Raw genomic sequence first — 19256 nt, 5'->3', positions numbered from 1 at the left:
TTAATAGTATTTCTTTTCTCCATTTTTTTTTTTCTGTCAGGCACCGGAGTGGACGACGCTGTGGGCGAAGTGTCCATCCATGTGGAGGTTTTCACTCATCCAAACACTGGCGAACATAAAGTCACGGTGAAAGGTAAAGATCTTTTTTTTTTTCACACTCGCATAGACAAAATAAAAGTGAAACTACTTTTTCAAAAGCTTGCCATGGGACAAACGTGAAATAGAGCTGTCAAATAAAAATATGAACATACTAAATATATCCACACCTGTAGAACTGCTGCTCACACTGCAACCACATACCTCGAAGTGTTTTAGTATTTGGATATTCTGTGGTGCACCAAGATGATTTTCTAAATAAAAATATAAAAATATGTTATGCATTAGTATTTAGCATCTTGTTTTTGTTGCAATTAAAGTGCAAGTTTAAAGCACGTGTTTGTTTTTTCTCTGTTTGGCTCACTCCATCATCTATCCATTTAAGTGGATGGTCATGTGTTGGTAGATTTGCAGCTGTGCAATGACTGCACATCTACCAGATATACTGTATATATCTATATACATTTAATTGCACTGGATTTTATTTAAGGGCATCAGAGTAAACAGCAAAGTGTTAAAGTTCATGGGGTATGAATAATTTTGGAAGGAATTATATTCTCTTCCTCTACTTTCACTCTCTGGGCAAGATGCTGCATCTAGGCAGCAAGAAAGCACCAGGATGTTCCTCTTCACTCTCTGCTTCTCACGACTCCACAGTGTCGCACATTTTTTTTCTTTTTGTTTTGTTTTGTTTTTTTTCCCGCATGAGCCTCTTTCTCGTCATCACCCACACCTTCCCACTCGCTTTCCCTCTGTTTTCTGTCTCTTCTCTGCATCAGTGGTGGCTGCCAACGACCTGAGGTGGCAGACGCAGGGAATATTCCGCCCGTTTGTGGAGGTCTACATCATCGGCCCCCACCTGAGCGACAAGAAGAGGAAGTACGCCACCAAGTCGAAGAACAACAGCTGGGCGCCTAAATACAACGAAACCTTCACCTTGTAAGTTGCTGGTGATGTCACCAGTTTTTCAGAAGGTTTAAGAGCTGCAGAGGGTTATGTAACACTCTCTCGCAGGGGCTCGTATGGGTGCTTGAAATCCTTGAGAATGCTTGAATTTCAAGGTTTGGAAAGTGCTTCATATTCAAACGGAACAGTTTTGTAGTAAAGTGCAATCTAACGTTTGATTAAAAGCCTAAATCTGGAAAACGTTATAGTTGAACCCAGAAGTTTTCAAATACAGACACATTTTTTTTTCTCAGTGACTGAAGTTAAATTAGACCAAACTTTTCTCGTTCCAGATCAACTAGAATTAGCTTAATTATTTCTATTTGCTAAATGGAAGAAAAGTTACCAAGAAATTTTTTTGTTTTTGTAACTGTTTTTTTTTTTTATTGTGTTTAGGTATTTCATTCGAACAGGAAGCACATTTACCTCAACACCATTTGTTTTGATTGTTTCAGTGTAATGAATATTTATTACACCTAATTTCTTAACTTCTTATTCAGTAATTGAAATAAAGGTTGTCATATATATCATAAGTAAAACAATGTTATTGAAATTGGGAGATCTATTTTGTTAAAATAATGATTTGTTCTCAGACCAGGTGTTTCAAACCATAGTTCATTTGTTAGTTCATTTGTATTGTTTTAACTCCAAAGCGTGGGGCTGGAAAAATTTGAAAACTTTTCTTAAAAATGCTTGAAAAGTGCTTGAATTTTAAAGTGGGAAAAGTGAACGAACCCTGACCCGCTCTCCCTGCTCCGCAGCACACTGAGCAACGAGGTGGGTCCAGAGTGCTACGAGCTGCAGGTGTGTGTGAAGGACTACTGCTTCGCCCGAGAGGACCGCACCGTGGGCATGGCCGTCCTGCAGCTCAAGGACGTGGCCTCTAAGGGCAGCGCCGCCTGCTGGCTGCCGCTGGGTAAGCGCATCCACATGGACGAGACAGGCCTCACCGTTCTGCGCATCCTCTCCCAGCGCAACAACGACGACGTGGCCAAAGAGTTCGTCAAGCTCAAGTCCGACCAGCGCTCTACAGAGGAGGGCCGTGGTTAAAAAAAAGTTTTTTAAAAATGTCAGAGTGGGGCTTAAAACGCCATGTCTGGAGCTCAGTCAGACAGCCACTGCCCTGCGGCTCTCCTGAGTCACTGCAAGTCACTGCCAGGGTAACCCAGCCTTGTAAAAGCACAGATAAGACAGGAGGCACCACACACTCAGTGCTGTAAATACTTTTATTGCAGCGGCAAAGACGCAAAGCAAAGACGAGCATCACCAAGTCCACCAGTGTCTTTATTGTTGCCGATATGTTTTAATGATCCGTTTTGATTAGCGATGCAGTTTCCCTATTTGCCGTGGAGAAACACACACACTTGAGTGATCAGGTTGAGAATTATCTTGTAGCCTCTAAATATTTTTAGCCTTCTTTCTCACTTTCTTTTTTTTTTTTTTTTTTTAAGTTTCTGCCCTGTCATCCCTTCCCTGGTGTGTGCCCACTCAGAGAAGGGACCGCAAGTGCCAACAGATAATTACTGAAATATGCCAAGACCATTCCCAAGCACAGCAGGACCGACCGTCCGCCCGACACGCGACACAAACGGGCTCAAAACATTCCAGATATCGGAAACAAAGCGCTTTTAGTTTATCACTCGAGTTTATTACTTTCTTATTCTAGATCTATATTTATATTTAAATAATTCAATATATGAACATGCATATATACACAATATATCAAGGGAAATATATAAGCATATAGGATTATTCGATGGAGGTCATCGTAGTCTGTCTTTCCGTGCGTCCACCCTGTGACAGAGCACTGCCTGACACCCTCAAGGCCTTTCTGTCCCGTTGACCCTCACCCTCTGTCTGCATCATGTGTGGGACGGCATGGAGAGAGAGAAATCTGATGAAAGCACACATCTGAGCACTGTGATTCATCAGATTGTACATAAGTATACGTGACTGAGTGAGTGAGTGAGAGAGAGAGAATGGACTCGGTGTGATTGTGAAGATGCCGACCTCACGTAATCACAAAGAAAAGCCATCGAGGATCCGTTTACTTTTTATTGGTTTGTTTACCATTTTAAGGCCAAAACTTTAATTTTTTTCTGTTATTTCTAACCTTTGTGTTTTTACTGCAAACATTCCTAGCAGCCCAGTCTGGGTCTGTCAGTCGTGCAATACAGCAGAGAGATTAAAACCCATGTCGTTTCCTTTCAGAATAAAAGCACCTAACTGCCAAACAAGGAGGAAGGGGAATTATTTAACAAACGAATACATGCATAGAGAAAATATTTTTGCAAAGTAGCTTCATGTGAAGTGCAACATCACTAACGCGAGAGTGAGCACAGGTCTTCAATATTACCAACATTGTTTAGCTGTGTGATGCCTTTTCATTTTTTTGTCTAATTTTTGCCACAAACTTAGTTTCTTACTGAATTTTATTAAGATCGACCAAAACCAAACAAAACATTTAAGCAACAAGGCAAAGTCCTTTAAAACATAAAAACAACACCGACTGAGAAACCAGTGTTCACATCACATAGAGGCCCAAGAAAACACTTGGAAGTTTGTGGTTTTAAATTTACAAAATGTAAAAAGTTCACTACTTTTATGAGGCACATGTCATGTGCTTCATTCTGAAATCCAGAAAAGCCTCTGGCAAAGGGCTGCTGATCCAAACCAGAACTGGTCGGCATCCTGTTTGGAAAACATTACGGTCCAAACGGTGTACAGACACGTTTCCAATACTCGGTCGCTGTAAAACTCATTTGTTGTCTTTTGTTGTTTTGACTTTCAAGATTTCAGGATAAAAAATACATTAAATCCCTGAACATTTGAGGTTTAAAACATTTTAGATTCTGTTAACTTTTCATCAATCTCACTGTTTTTACGAAACCTCTCAAACTAAATATTTTTATGTTTTTTGTTTCTGTAACAACTTAAAAGAATAAAGTGGAAGAAATGTTGTTCAGGACTCAAATAGATGTATTTCTGGGTCTTAAGTAATTAAAAAGGCCCCATTATTGAACAAAGTGGACCAACTGAACTCTATGCATCTGATCTGTAAACTCTGTGTAGACGAGTCCTTCCTGAATCAGACTTACAATGTTTACATGGTGGATTATTAATCTAATTATAGCAGCACAAGTGTCTGATATGTCGTAAAAGCCGTCTGCTTTCTGGGTCAAATATCAAAAGCTGTTGTGGCGTCGATCAGACTGAAGTTTTGTTGTTGTAGGAAAAGATGAACCTGAAGCAGAAGCGGATCGTTGTAAATAGCTGCCATGTAAAAACACGCGTCAGAATACGTGAAGTGAAATTTGCTGCTCTGTTGTAGACCTGAATTTAGCATGGAGCGACCCAAGCAGGTGGATATCAAGCGCAAACGGGTTTCCAGTTTGAGCATGGAGCTACTGCTGAAGATATAGGAAGGCCGTGTACATAATGGAGATGAATTACAAGCCATATGGATCTGCTAAAGACGTGTGATTAGGAACTAAAATGAAAGTTTCTGACTTTGACTCTGGCAGTACACACATCGTTACATCGTGTGGGCTACAAAGGTCTTAAAAAATATATTTATAAATGTTGTGTAACTCTCTTGCATGTACAAGGTCTTTTTATTGGAAGAAAACATCTGCACAATCTTTTAATTAAAAAAAAGAAGAAAAAAAAAAGTCATACAACTGACACCTAGCTGGAAACGCCACGAAAATAATCTTTATTTATTGCTGTTGACAATGATTCTCTTGTCGAGGAAGGTCTTCCTCCTTCTGGGCTGTCGGGTTTGAAGTTGAATATGGAAGTAGATGAAGCACAATGAAAAGCACATACATGACACATGGAGGCGGACAGACATGCATGATCACCCCCCACCCCTTTGCTCTGTCCAGCCGGCCGGCCGAACCACCTGGGGGCGCCGGTTCTTGTACTTCCAGAAACGGTGCATGACGGGAACAAGAAAAACAAAAAGAAACCGTGTCGTGTGTCAGCACGCATTAATTATTTGATGTTCAATGCCAATTGTTGTCTTCTATATTTTGATATTTGGATTATTGTTTTCTATTTTTCAAATGTTTGTGAATATATAAATATGTATCACTGATGACGTGTAGTGGATACAAAGTACTGGCATGAGAATTTTTTTACACAAAAGATGTTTCTAATTTAGTTTTTGTTTTATTATTCTGGTTGTTGGGGCCTGAAGCTCCTGAGACGACAGTCCAACTGTGTTTCTGCTACCAATAAAATATGGAAAACGGGAATTTCACACTTTTGTCTGTCGCTTTGTGCAAAGATGAAGCTGCATTTACGCTGATGTGGATACATTTGTTGGCCAATATGATTCTTTTATTGTAGCTGTATATCTTTTAAAAAAAAATTATCAACCCGACCTTTTAGTACATCGGAGATAAAATGTTAAGGAATTTCATTTTTAATAAGAATCACCATAGTCAATTGTTGGCTTTAGACGATCTAAAAGATTGAGTCATTCCTGTGTTGAAAGCATGTTCTCGACAGACATCCATTTATTCAGCAGAGCTCATGTTGTCATACAAGCCCACAGCATCACAGATCCTCCACCTTAACAGTGGGCATCAGGTGCCTTTTCACAAAACTTGATTTATTTGGGGGGGAAAAAAAACAACATTTTTTAGACTGATCTGACCAAAGCAGAGTAGAGATTATCAAACACCACATGTTTACGTTTGTGATGGTAACACAGAACAAACTTTTTGTGCCTGGGGTGTCTTCTAACAAACCAGCTGATCTGTGGAAAACTTCTAGTGCCGATTTCTAAAACTTAAAAATGCTGCAGACGATGTCATTTTGGCATCTTCTGACAGTGAGCTTTGGATTTTTCTTCCTTTTCCACCCTCACTGTGTGTGGTGGAAACATTGATTGCCATCTAGGGGAGAGCATCTAAACAAATAGGTTTCTAATGCCATATTTATATCAGAGACAAATGGAAAGACATGATTTACTATTCAGAAGTTCTAATAAACTTTACGTATTTGTTGCACCTGGGATTTTAATATATTTTTTCAACATGGTACCTGCATTCAGCTTCAAATTTAAGCCCGGACATTTCTACATGATCAGTATAGAACTGGATACGGTAGCAGAGATCAGTAATCCTGGACTCATTAAGTTGGTAGAAAAATACAACCCGAGGGCTTCTTATAGACTAACAATTTTTGTTTGAAAATAAAGCGGCACCAATAGTCAGAAAGGTGTTTAAATTTCAGATTGCAGCATTCAACATGTGGAGTCGTGCTCTTCTAGGATCTGCGTAGAAAAGAGATCTTGAGGGAGTCTGGGATGACTAATTCGTCTGCGCTGAGGGCCGGGGGAGGCGAGTAGGGAACGGTAACGGGGAACGCTCTCCTCACGTCCATGAGGAGCTGTGGAGGCTGACTGTCAGAGCGGCTCCTGACGAGCTCCTATAGGAACAGAGAAGACGATCAGCACTGACCTGAGAGCCATCATTTTAACGAACCCCCATGCCAGATTTTTTTTTTCCCCCCACAGAGGCGGGCGGTATACCTGGACGGTGCGAATGAAATTTAAAGAGACTTTTTCATCAAGATCACTGTGAGGAGTGTAGAGAGTCAGGATCTTCATAATCTGCAGAACAAAAGTGAGGCTTGGATTTAGAAAATGCCTGTAGAAAATAATATTGTTGAAACGAATTCCTTCCGGAAGTGAGAAACGGACCCACCTGCTTGCTGGAGAGAGCGGTGCAGGTCCGGGCTATGGCCTGAGCATCCGCATCCGTCTTTTTCCCCACCTGCAGCAGCTGAGCTGCCTGGATGAGCGGCTCCAATGTGGCTACAGCGCCCCCTGCTGCCAGGCCTCGGCTGCGCAGCCATTCTTCGAGCACACTGACATTGTAACTGAGGGAATTAAAAACAATAAAAATGTTCGCAGGTAAATGAGTTGGATGTGTTAAAGCGCTTTGGCAGTTATAGTTTTTGCTGTCAAAGATTAGTCACAGCCTACAGGTTAATTTCATTTCCCATTTCAACATGGGGCCTTGAACGCATCTCTGTTTTAAGATTCCAACCACAAACTAGAATGTAATTTATGGGATTACATTCAGCATAAAGTCATGAGCAATTTTAAAGTGGAAAACTTTCTAAATACTTTTCAATATTTTGAACAAAACGTTAAACATCATTTCTTAAGTCTTCACTAAATCTTTGAGCTCCTTCTCTCCCCCAATCCACTGACGGCTTTATCTGCTGAAGATTTATTTATTTCACCTCAGGCGTTTCTTTATGTTCAGTGCCACACATGGCATTTTCCATGTAGGCCAGATGCATCAGAGTAGTGAAAATGGTAAGTGGGACAAAAGTCACATGATTAAAATAAAAAATTTAAAACTACTGGCAACCATTTAAACCATCAATTTAAATGAAATCCAAGACAAACGACTGCATTCAGACAATCTGCCTAAATAAAGTCCACCTGTGTGTGCCTGATCAGGGAAGCATGGAGGAGCTGCAGAGATCTGCTGCTCAGGTGGACAAATCTGTTTACAAGAAAACTAGTGGGCAACTCCAAGTCTCTTTTTCAATTTATATTTTTTAAGTTGCTCAGCTGCTCAGGTTAGACGGGGCCAAAATGTCATTTTTGGATCTTTGAGTCCGATTTTTGTACCACAAACAAGTAAGATGGTATGACAATTAAAAAATAAAATAAATCTTTGAATTCTTAAACAGTGGAAGCTGAGTTCACCGATGACCGAGTCGATTTCATGAGACGAATTAGCGAAAGGATCCATATCTAAATGAGCAAAGCTGGTAGAGATTTACACCAGAATATTGACTTAGCGGGGCTGAATACTTAAGGTGCATCACACTTCTCATATTTTCATTTTAAATAGTTAAAAAAAAACATCTAATATACTCTTCTATTTCACCATTATGTGATAACTTTGTGTCAACATTGGCAGTTGAATTAAGTTTATCCGCCATGAACACTTTAGTAAGGATGTACCGATCCTCTGCCTTTTTCCTTACATAATTAATGACACTAAAGGTACTAAATGGATGAAAAAAAACCAAACAAAAAAAAAAAACCGTGTACCGTATTTGCATGCCACGGCTCCAGCAGCACATGTCTTTTCTCAGCAGCAGGTTGTTGAGCGCAGAGGCGCAGATGAGGTAGGTCATCTGGCGGAAAGCTTGCTCCGCCAGACTCTGGGGCAGAGCCTGGCGGCTCAGGGCGGCGTGAAGCGCTCCGAGCTGCCTCAGCACAGACGCCATGGTGGGAGCGTCGGCGCCGAGCGGCCGAGGGTCCGAGCCCGCCCGCTTCCTGGAGACGACCAGCTTCACCGCTGAGCCGGACAGACCAGCGATGGTGTCGCTCTCCAGGAGGGCCGGGACTGAGGCGGAGAGCGAGAAAGGGAGAGGGGGAGTTATAAAGTTTAGTGGAGGGAAGAGCGTCGGCAGTGCCGGCGTGACGTCACTGTAGAGTTACCGATGAGTTTCTGCAGCTGTGTCTCGGTGATGGAGAGCAGCTGCTGATAGGCCTGAATACAAAGGTCACTCAGGGAGCGGATCAAGTCGCTCAGGTCGGTCGTCATAGGAACGAGCTCATCCGAGTCCAGGCTCTGAGAAGCCAAACACCAAAGAGTTGTTATCATGGAAAACACAACCAGACTGCATGTACAGTTTAAAAAAAAAAAAACACACACACACACACGTCCCGTCAGGAAACTGAAAATGACCAGCAGGGGTCGGCTACCTGTTTTGGAGAATGTTGGGACAACAGGTCGTGCAAAAGAGCAACATTTTTCAGCCACAGAGCAGTCATGTCGAGATCAGAGGTTTGCTTCTGAAGAAGGAAAACACTGTTAGAACAAGATCACACTGACAGAAAAGTTTTTTTTTTTTAATAAAACATTTAATTTCTCCAAGTGCTTGAAAGTTGGCTGCAGGTCCCTTTCCCCCTCCCCCTCCACCCAACATGATGGGATCTGCCTCTATAATTACATTTCACTGCTCCCTTCTGGCACACGCAGAGCAACCAGAGCTCCGGTTACCTTGAGAGCGGCCTTGATGGCCATGAGGGCGGCGCTGCAGAGCGAGCGAGCGCGAGCCTGGTCTCCGCTGCAGTCGGCCTGACGGACGCAGAGGAAGATCACGCTGGCCGGCAAACCGGGAGGCAGAGCCAGCGCGCCTTCAGAGCGGAGGTCTGCGGGACAGCGAGAGGATCGGAGAGGAGGTTAAGAAATGTGACAGAATAATTGTCGTGCCGCTGCGCAAACGGGGTTTCTGTTTGGACTGAAGGGACACCTGGCACAGAAGAACACTGTATGTAAAAGGAAAAGAATGAAACCACTAAAACAAGTGGTGTTACACTGAGGTGTAAAACTCAATATTTAAAGTTAAAATTATATGAAAAAATTTTAAAAAAAACGCACAATCACAGGACTTTATATATTATTGTACAAACACTTATAAACAATTGTTTATTTTTCTTCAAAATAAAATAAAAGTTTAGGAAAATTAATTAAACACGTCCTACGTCCATACATTGTCCACACTCTGCTTCCTCTGCACTAAAAATGAGCTTAAATGTGGAAGGTGCTGCAGAGACGGAGTGCTCACCCGCGATGAGGTTCCTGATGAGTTTGGTTTCGTCTCTCTTCCTGCACTCCAGCAAACCGGAGACGGCTGCCGGTTTCGGCCGAGCGGCACAGAACGTCTCCGTGATCGGAGCCGACAGCGAAACTGGAAATGAAAGAAAAACTCAACCTGACTGAATGTGCAAGAAATTTTTAAAATAAAAATGATAAAATAAAATAAAAAAAAGTGCAAATGGAGACGACGTCACAGGACCGTCGGTTTGTTTCACTGCAGTGATTTTACTTCGTGTAGGAGTCAAGGGTTCGGAGGGAGACTCGCCTTGCGTCAGCAGGTGTCTGAGAGTCGCCGTGTGCCTCAGCTCCTTCAGCTCCCTCCGCAGCCTCATGCACTCAAACTCTCTGGCTTCCAGCAGCTGCCACACATCCTAATGGGAGACACATTCAGACCCTTAACTTGAGGATCCAAAGTTTGTTGCAGTTCAGTCACAACAGGAGAATCACCGTCAAGTTTAGAAAGCTCTGAAAAACGGTATAAATTGCCAGAATCTGATCACTGTTTGACGCTTATGGTTTAGTATGGAGAAATCTGAACACAAATAAGGAAACATGGTTGATAAACAAAACCAAATATCATCTTAAACTTGCTCTTTGTTACAGATCTCTCTTGTAAATGAGGTGTTGGATGCCAAAATAAAAATTTAACAATGCCGCTGCTGCTGCTTTAAGCAACTACATTACATCCTCACCCGTTTCTTTGCAGGAGAGGAACCAGAACAGATCTTGTGACTGAGCTGGTTCCTCAGATCCTGGAGTTCGTCCTTCCACTCAGTCTGCTGCTTCTGCAGCTGGCTCTCCAGAAACCTGACAGACACCAGGACACATTAAACACCTTCGCTGAAAACGTCAAGCATGAAGCTACAGTCACTTAAAAATAAAACAACAAAAAAAAAGTGTTTATACCTCTTGAACTTTTTCACAGTTTGTTGCAAATCTCTAATGCATTTTCTTAATAATTGTGAAGTGGAGGTGAAATTATACATCGTTCCTACAAATAAAGCCTTGAAAAGTCTGGCACGCATCTGTATACAACCCTGTTTAGTCTCAGACCCCGGAATGAATTACAGTGCATAAAATTGTCATTAAGCAGAAAACTGATTTTTTCAAAGACCAATTAGGAGAAAAAAAAAATGTCTAAATGGGTAAAGTTGGTATAGAGGGGTGTGTGTGTATATGAAATACCTGTGAAATTCACTGAAGTTTGTGGCTATGGCGTGACAAAATGTGGAAAAAAGTGCAAAGGTTATCGATACGTGAAGCGACGGAGGAAGGACTGACTTGTTGGCCACTCGTACGGCATCATAAGCGTACTCCAGGTCTTCTCCTTTCTTCTTCACTGCCGGGTCTTTGGCCACGTCCACCTTCTCCATCAGCTGATCCTGTCGAAGCCAACACACCAACACGTCCGTGTGTCGTTCACAAAAACGTCCCGCGCGAGTTTAAAACAAAAGATTCGTTCCCTCTCGGGGCGTTTCCTGACCAGCGGCGTCTCCGAGCTCAACACCAAGATTCTCCTCTCCGGAGTCGGGGACGTCACGCTGATCCTGCGCTTCTCCTCCGGGGACGGGAAGGCCGATGCGAAGGGGGACCCCGAGAGCGGCGTGAGGGACTGGGGCGACAGCGGAGTGGAGCACGGAGAGAGAGGCTCGGAGATCAGACTCTGAGCCGAGTCGGTCCTCCTGTGTCCTCTGGAGCGCTGCGTTGGGACGAGAGAGAGAGAGAGAAGTGAAGCTATCCAGCTGGACTAATAGTACGATCTCTCGTTTAGGTGCAGCTGTGGACCTCGGTGAGCAGATTCATCTCCCTCAGGTTGTCGTATCTCTGCTCCAGTCTGGTGAGCTCCCTCAGGAGACCCTGGTACTTCATCTTCTCCTCATCCAGCTCGGACTGCAGAGCCGCGCTGGCCTCTAGCACGGCCTTTTGTATACACTCTGCATACATAAAGAGGATAAACCGAAAGAAAAAGTAAAAAAAAAAAAAAAAAAAAAAAGTGTTCAAAACTGTGATTAATGCATCAAGGAGAAGAAGTGGAGCTGCACCGTTTTGGGTTCTCTCTTTCTCGTGGAGCTGAGCGGCGAGATCTTCCTTCTCCTTGCTGATGTTCTCCTTGTCTTTCTGCAACGCTTGCATCTCCTTAGACAATTACACGAGCATTAAAATCAACAGTAAAAAAAAATAAATAAAAAAATAGAAAATTTTATGAGTATTTTGATCTCGTTTCTGGTGCAAATATCTTAGTACACTTGAAATGAAACTAAACTACAAGCAACTTTCCAGCAAGAAATAGAGACGACTGGCCAGTTAGATACATATTTTATTGGTCCCAAAGGGAAATTATGCTCCTTAATATTGATGAGAAAGTACTCAAATCTGCCAGTGGAACAAGACATTTTTCCCTCATATGGGATATTAATAATAAATGTTAAAGAATCATCAACTTAAACTCCTACATCATGCTAAATAGTTACTTGCAAGTTGCATTTGTCTTACGTTGAGTGTACTAAGATATTTGCACGAGAAACCTAGAAAGATTTTGCATTTTTGCTGTGCAACCAGTAAAAGACGAATGTAGGAACTCGTCTCCTGTGATTTCATTCGGATCATTTCACCTGTGTGAGTCGAAGGATCTCCTGAGCGGCTTTCTCCTCCGCTCTCCTCTTTTCCTCCACCTCCTTCTTGCTGACCGCCTGGGAAGGCGGCGGCGGCTTCTCCAGTTTCTGGTTCTCCAGTTTCTGGATGATCCCCCTCAGAGCCTCCAGCTCGGCGCTGGCAGCCTCTCGCTCCGAGTGGAGAGTCTCTCTCAGAGCGGCGCTCTCCCTCACCTTGCCACAACACATTAAAACGTGACGAAACCAGATCTCTAATCCGGCAGAATGTCATGTTTTAGAAACCGCATTCTCTCCGTGACCCACCTGTTGGTCGACTCGGAGCTGCAGCTGCATCAGTTTGACCTCCATGCCCTTGTTGAGCTCCCTGTACCGCTCCACGGAGCGGGCCTCGGCCTTCAGCCTCAGCAACTCCCTCCTGCTGGCCTTGCGGCGAACGCAGCACTGCATGAATATGACCGCGGCGCGCACCCGCCGGTACGCCCGCCTCGCCAGCCAGCCACGCACCGTCGCCTGGAGCAGCACGGCGGCCCGCTCCGCCATCAGCTGAGGGGCAAAGCAAAAGGCTTTCACTTGTTTAAAGCCAGATGTGAAACTCAGTGGTGGAGACGGTGCTCAAACACCGAACTTAAGTGAAAATGTCTCTTTTACTAGAGTACATTTTTTGTCTGTTTATATGTAGACACTTATTTTTAAATATAATTAGTACTGAAAGTAAAAATGTATTCTCTATTGGAAGGGTTTACGTAAGTATTTTCTCTTTAATGCATCAATAGTGTGTCATGTTAATGAACAATACTGCAGATAAAGTATCTTTCCATTGTGTTTACTCTCTGGGAGTTTATTTCAGGGATGACCTGCAGAGTTAAATGCCACCAAGCTAAATAAGAAAGAGGAATGATTATACCTGTGAAAGTTTTTTTATTCAGCACAAAGCTAAAATAATGTGTTATTTTAACATACAAGCAAAAGTTACCTGGCTGACAAAAAATAAATAAAATTAGATCGACACGAGACACCCCAACATAGGAGTAAGCACTGATCATTTCCACTCCAGTTTGTCAGAACAGATTAAACAAATATTCTATATTCAACTTTGTAATGTCTCAATGGTTCCTGGGGATTTTTTTTTAGTTCAAATAAGTCATCGATTACTTTCAAACTTGTAAGCAAATGTAAAAAAAAAAAAAAACGCAATGTGACGTGAATGAAACATGTAACGCAACACATTATGGAAATGCAGTGGGAAAAATGTACATATATTTAATGCAAACTAGAGTGGAGTAAAGGTTGAAAGTAACCTGGAGTAAATCTAAAGTTACCTGGACTTCGCTACATCCCATCACTGGTAATTCATAACTTCGACATCATCAGGTAGAGAGATAATATGCCGGCACTGAGTGCTGACCTGTCTGTATCGGCGGCGGGCCAGAGTCCCCCTGGTGAAGGCCTGGATGGTGACGGTGGCGTCTCGGATCATGAGGAAAAGTTGCCTGACCACCATCATCCGGTACGTCTTCTGGATCACTATGGCAGCCTTCGTGTAGCGCAGAGTCAGAGCCTGCCTGCAGACGCACACACACACACACACACACACAGTAGATAAAATGTTTTCAGACATGCATTGGTTTGAGCTAGCAAACTGGTCATTTACTAAAACTGAAAAAAGCAAATAAAATTAGAAGATAAAAGCAAAATTTTGCTATGAATGTGACTGCAGGTCACTATGATTTTTTTTTTTTTTTTTTAAACACACCGACTTGTGACTAGTCTTGGCATGGAAACATGAGCATTTTGTGACGCATTATACATGTAGACATGCTGATCAAGTATTAGTCACTTTTAAAGAGACAACTTTGTAGAGTGAAGTAGATATTTTCTTGTTTTGCGTCCATTAAAGCAAAACTAATATTTTTTTTTCCACCTCCCCACCTGAGCTGTGGACATCTGCAGCTCCCCCAGAAAAACAATGGGACTCTTGGCTACTTGAGAGTAATCATTTTGTGGCACTCAACCAAAAACAGATGAAATGGTTCTAGGGGTGCGAGTCCTTCTGTAAGGCACTGTGTTCAGATATTCAGTGGATTGTGAGGAAGTCCAGAAAGCTAGACGCTCAATAATAAACATTTCTCCTCACCGTCTGGCCAGAGCTCCTCTGGTGTATCTCTGGATGGTAGCAGCCGCCCACAGGACCCGGCTGTACCTGATCCGAGCCAACCAGCCTTTGGCGTGGCGCTGGATGGTCACAGCAGCGGCACGCAGCCGCTCGGACCTCAGCCTCTCCAGGACGGCCACCTGACCGGCTCGGAAAAACACTTTGGTCTTTCCGAAGCAGTACTGGTCGGTGTCTGGGATGAGCTGAGGCAGAGCCCGTCTGCACGAGGCCTGAGCCTGATCCTGGCTCTGGGGTCCTCGAAGGAGGAGACGGTACCTGCTGAAGAACTCCTCGTATGTCCATCTGGATGCAGAGACAAACCAAAAAAGCAAACATGTCATTTGATAGAAATTAACTTCAAATGTTAAAAATATGGAAGGTTTAGACTCTGTCACTTCGTCTCTGGCGTTTCACCATTTCATTTATCTACAAAGAGTGAGATCAACTAATTAAGTGTCCAGCACCTGGATGGATAACCGGCTGCGCTGATGCGAATAGTTTCCAGAACCCCACAAGCTCTCAGCTGCTGCACCGTCCGCTGTGGGTCGAACCTGTAAAATGTGGAGGACGGGCCTTTATGAGTGCACGCAAAGACAAAAAAAAAAAAGTAATACACATGCTTTGGTCGGCCTGATCGAATAACAGCACAGACTCACATAAAAGCTGCTTTTAGGTCGTTGGGTTTAATACAACGCACGTAGTGAGGAGTGGTGCTGTTCAGGGTGTCCATTAACATCTGTAAGGACTGACGAAACTGAAAAAAAAAATAAAAGCACTATGAGACTGAGTCTTAAAAAAAGAAACAAATTTAAAAAGAGCTCACCTGGTAGCCTACAGTCAGCTTGTGTTCTCTGGCGGCTCTTTTTCCTGAGCGAACGCTTCCATTGGCCACAGAGGGAGCGGCTACCTGCTGCTGGAACAGCTCAGCCACCAGCTCAGACTGACACACACACACACACACACACAGAGGGAACAGGGCGGCACCGTTTACTGAGAAAACACGCACCATTGTTTGACTTCGGTATTGATCAGGTGTCTACCTGACTTGCTTTGAGAATGTTGATGAGCTCCTCAAACACTGTGTCTCGGTTCTTGTCTAGAAAGCCGCCACATTCATATTGCACCTGATTTGAGGGGATAAAGATATTTAAAAATGCATAAAATATTGAGTTTTATAACAGGTGGAAACAATTGGAGCGTCTGATTCCTTACCGTGTCAGCAAAGTGGAAAACAATGAAGGCGCTGTTCGTCATCCTGGGCTTCCCGAAGTGAGGGTGGGGCTTGCTGGTCAGGTGTTGGTCGTACAGCTTTCGGACCCAGTTCTCATCAGACCCCTTCGGCATCTGGGTAATTCAAGAAGAAATATATATGCCATCACACAGAGACAACCGTGTTGGAACATTTAATCAAACATTGTGAGTTAATACGTTGAGAAAGAATCAGTACATGGATGAGTATCCACTTTTTCCAAATGTTTTCCAGTATGTTTAATTGCCGGTAGTTGTTTTCTTCAGTGCCAGAGCCAAATAAAATTGTTAATTCGTTTTTTCTAAACTCACATTCCATCCAGCACGTGTGGCATTAGCCTGAAATGACTTTTTTAGGGCCAAACAAATAAACAATTTAATCCTTACAAGTAAAACCGATGATTACAACTAAGACTTTCAGCTGCTTCTGTTCACTGCTGCAATATTTTCCCACAATCACTGCATACAAAAGATAATGCTGACAAAGTTACTGGGAGGATTGGGATTGCAGATCCAGGAAAGACTGGAATGACGCCAACGTTTTGGAGATGGAAATGAATTGAGAGCCAAAAGCCACAAGTTGCGAGAATGGCGATTCCTTTCGAATTAGCAAACAGACAGACACCGAGACTGACCCGGCACTCTTCGTCCAGCAGGTCAAATATTCCCAGAGGGCCTTCGATGAGATTGATGCACTCCTGGTTGTCGCTGAATTCGATCCGGTTCCAAGCCAACTCCTCCCTGACGTACTCCTCCTGCTCCAAATGGAAGACGTGCTTGAAAGAAGACAAAAATATACAATGGTAAACTTGGGGAATAGATGAGCCTCTCCTTTCAAAGGGGTTTACAAAATATCGAAACCACATTTAGACTGGCAAAAAGGGAACAAAAACAGAAGATAATATAAAATGGATGAAAGAAGGTAAACGGATTAATCGAAATTGAATTTCACATTACATGAAAATATTTTCACTACTTGTGAGAAAGTCTCTTTAAATGTCCTACTTGTATATAAAATGTAAAACGTACAGCATTTTTTATTTGTGCTAAAACAGCATATTCATGATCTGCAACCATTTCTACATGAAATATCCAATCAGGCAATGCAATCTGTAGAAAAACTTTGTGATGTTTCGTCCCGTTTCCATGGCATCTGTTGAAGCTCGTAAATTATTCCGTTTTGGCCGCAGCTTCACGGTGGTTGCAGCTCCCGCTCTGCAGAAGCTGAGCTTCTGATTTTAGGTCAACTGACTGCAGGGACCGCCTTCAATTTTGTATCGCTTATGTTATTTATACAGAAAATCCACTGTTATTTGTATTAGAAACGTAAAATTAAAAGAAAAAGGAATGAAGATGTTCGTTGCAAAGGCGGAAGAGAGCATAAACATGAAAATATAAACCTTGTAAATAGAACCTTTGATGAACGCATCGCGGTTCTGTAAAACGTTTAGAGCAAACATGCGATGCAACTCACCCTGTTAAACTGCTGCTGAAGTTTTTCGTTTGCATAATTTATACAGAACTGCTCAAAACTGTTCTGGTCAAAAGTCTCAAACCTGCAAACAAAACGAGGGATTTGTTAAACCATTACACACAGAGCAAGACGTGAGCGCTTGCTGCACACAAACAAAAGAGCCAAAGCTCATCACTGACCCGTAGATATCCAACACTCCTATGAAAGATTTGGTCTTCCCCTTCTGCGATCGCAGGGCCGAGTTGAGCCGCTGGACCGTCCACGTGAACAGCTGGCCGTAGATGTGTTTGGCAAGAGCGTCTCTGGCTTCCAGAGCCTGCTGACCGGTCATGGGCTTCACCAGCATCTCTCCCCCCACCGCCAGCCTGCGGCTGCACAGCCAGTGAGCCATCTGAGATCCCTCCACTCCCAGCAGCTTGGAGAAGACGGCCAGAGAGCGGTCGTCTGCCTGAGGAGGAAACAGAAAACGCGTACCGCTACAGTTTGCCTCAGATCAAACATATTTTAGTGTCAGGCAAAGAGGGCCTGAGTGAATACTAAGCACTCAGGTCATCATCGAGAGGGCATCATCCACACATGGAGAAAACAACTGAGAGTCCTTCCAAGAAACGATTCATCCAGGAGGTCGAAAAGGAACCGAGAACATCTAAAGCTTCACTTTCCTCGGCCAAGATCACAATAAGAATGGACAAAAACGAGCCAAGGCCAAGATCATGAAAACGAACCTGCTCATGTTTGACAAAAACATTCTGTGGATCAGAGAGACAAAAGCAAAGGGCTCAAATTTTGTTACGTCTTGCATAAGATCTGCAGCATTTTGTTAGAACACATTAAAGCCGAACATGTTGGAGCTGGTGGGATGGTCTTTCACTGCTTTGTCCCTTCGGGACCTGGATGCTATAATTATTGAAGAAATGGGTGTTTTTCTCCACCAGAAAATCCTGAAGGAGAATGTCCGACTATCGGTTTTTAAATTTCATACTCAACCTTGCTTGGGTAACCAGCAGGACAATAATCCAAAGCACACCTGTAAATCCACCGCTGAGAAACTCAGAAGCAACAAGATGAGGGCCTTGGAGCAGCCCAGTCAAATTCTGGACAATCTGATTGAGATGATCTCAAAGCATCTGCTCTAAAAGAAGAGTCTGTCAAAATCCTTCCAGAGTTGTAAAATATTAATTGGTAGTTGCTGAAAACCTGGAATGGCACAGTAAGTTACAGGTGCACTTTGAGAGTTTGTTTGCTGATCAGGGGTCAAAACCTTTTTCACATGACTAAATGAATTAGAATATGAAGTAGGAGAACAAAAATGGAGAATAATGATTACGTCGATGTAACTCCTGTCGGCACTTCTGCCGCTGGCTTGAATGTTGACGTTTCCCAGGTGCAGAACGGCCGACAGGATCCTGAAGAGCTCCATTTGCTGCTCAGGCTGCACACCTGCAGAATGAGCGTAAGGAAGATGAAGCTTCTCTGTTCATGCTGTTGAACTTTATATTCATACAATCGTGCGACGTTAAGAGCGGAATACCCAGGACGGTGAAAGCACTGCGAGTTCTCTCCAGGTCCGACAGATCGTCCGTGCCGGGAATCTGCATCTCTCCTCCCTGTTTGGTGTAGTGGAAATGTTCAGGTGGCTCTGAAGTAAAATCAAAGACACGTCAGTCCATCAGCAGAGCAGGAATAAAAATCAGAAGAGGTGTGAAGCAGGGCCCCACCCAGTCTGAGTGATCTCATTTCAGGCAGTTCTCTGGCTGCACACAGCTGATAGAATATGTGGTAGTTTCTCTCCGATGACGCCTTGCACATAGGAAAAAATAAATAAATAAAATTAAACAGGAAAAAAACTCATGAGTATTTGCGTCATTAAGAACTGTAAATCAGCAACAAGCTGAAGAATCCCACCTGAAAGACAACCCTCGACTTCTCCAGCAGATAGGTCCGCATGTTTGCCCCGATGATGTCCCCCTTTCTACCAAAACCAATCTCAATGTACTTCCCGAAGCGGCTGCTGTTGTCATTCCGAGTGGTTTTGGCATTCCCAATGGACTACAAACAAAACAGAGGCGTGACATTAAAAAAAA

At 43.2% G+C, this 19256-nt stretch overlaps 2 protein-coding genes across 7 annotated transcripts in view; one reads left to right on the top strand and one right to left on the bottom strand.

Annotated features, from left to right (window-relative positions):
- unc13a (unc-13 homolog A (C. elegans)) overlaps nt 1-5003 on the top strand; it is a 56172-nt gene extending 51169 nt beyond the window's left edge. For 5 of the 6 annotated variants that reach the window (XM_015051724.1, XM_015051715.1, XM_015051695.1 and 2 more), the window contains 3 exons: nt 41-133; nt 876-1035; nt 1803-5003. In XM_015051724.1, the coding sequence (XP_014907210.1) occupies nt 41-133; nt 876-1035; nt 1803-2091 (542 nt within the window). In that variant the 3' untranslated portion in view covers nt 2092-5003. The remainder of the gene's footprint in view (nt 1-40; nt 134-875; nt 1036-1802) is intronic. The other variant, XM_015051732.1, reaches the window with a different exon arrangement.
- Nucleotides 5004-5532: 529 nt separating this feature from the next.
- The window catches only part of LOC106959272 (unconventional myosin-Va), a 19291-nt gene continuing 5567 nt past the window's right edge, over nt 5533-19256 (bottom strand). Inside the window, exons 6-35 of the mRNA XM_015051745.1 lie at nt 19078-19221; nt 18891-18972; nt 18704-18811; nt 18500-18612; nt 17352-17620; nt 17173-17254; nt 16334-16474; nt 15663-15794; nt 15491-15574; nt 15274-15390; nt 15107-15204; nt 14915-15001; nt 14433-14753; nt 13704-13860; nt 12602-12841; nt 12299-12511; nt 11729-11822; nt 11472-11620; nt 11170-11385; nt 10968-11068; nt 10379-10493; nt 9952-10057; nt 9655-9777; nt 9087-9238; nt 8789-8878; nt 8522-8654; nt 8129-8426; nt 6759-6933; nt 6584-6664; nt 5533-6480 (exon numbers count right to left, since the gene is read on the bottom strand). Coding sequence (XP_014907231.1) covers nt 6319-6480; nt 6584-6664; nt 6759-6933; nt 8129-8426; nt 8522-8654; nt 8789-8878; nt 9087-9238; nt 9655-9777; nt 9952-10057; nt 10379-10493; nt 10968-11068; nt 11170-11385; nt 11472-11620; nt 11729-11822; nt 12299-12511; nt 12602-12841; nt 13704-13860; nt 14433-14753; nt 14915-15001; nt 15107-15204; nt 15274-15390; nt 15491-15574; nt 15663-15794; nt 16334-16474; nt 17173-17254; nt 17352-17620; nt 18500-18612; nt 18704-18811; nt 18891-18972; nt 19078-19221 — 4383 coding nt within the window. The 3' untranslated portion in view covers nt 5533-6318. The remainder of the gene's footprint in view (nt 6481-6583; nt 6665-6758; nt 6934-8128; nt 8427-8521; nt 8655-8788; nt 8879-9086; nt 9239-9654; nt 9778-9951; nt 10058-10378; nt 10494-10967; nt 11069-11169; nt 11386-11471; nt 11621-11728; nt 11823-12298; nt 12512-12601; nt 12842-13703; nt 13861-14432; nt 14754-14914; nt 15002-15106; nt 15205-15273; nt 15391-15490; nt 15575-15662; nt 15795-16333; nt 16475-17172; nt 17255-17351; nt 17621-18499; nt 18613-18703; nt 18812-18890; nt 18973-19077; nt 19222-19256) is intronic.

Source organism: Poecilia latipinna, unplaced genomic scaffold, assembly GCF_001443285.1.
Source record: "Poecilia latipinna isolate Pla-1442-1.1 unplaced genomic scaffold, P_latipinna-1.0 Scaffold52, whole genome shotgun sequence".
Classification (NCBI taxonomy): Eukaryota; Metazoa; Chordata; class Actinopteri; order Cyprinodontiformes; family Poeciliidae; genus Poecilia; species Poecilia latipinna.
Note: the sequence above shows the minus strand (reverse complement) of the source record. Positions and strands in the feature narration are given on the sequence as shown.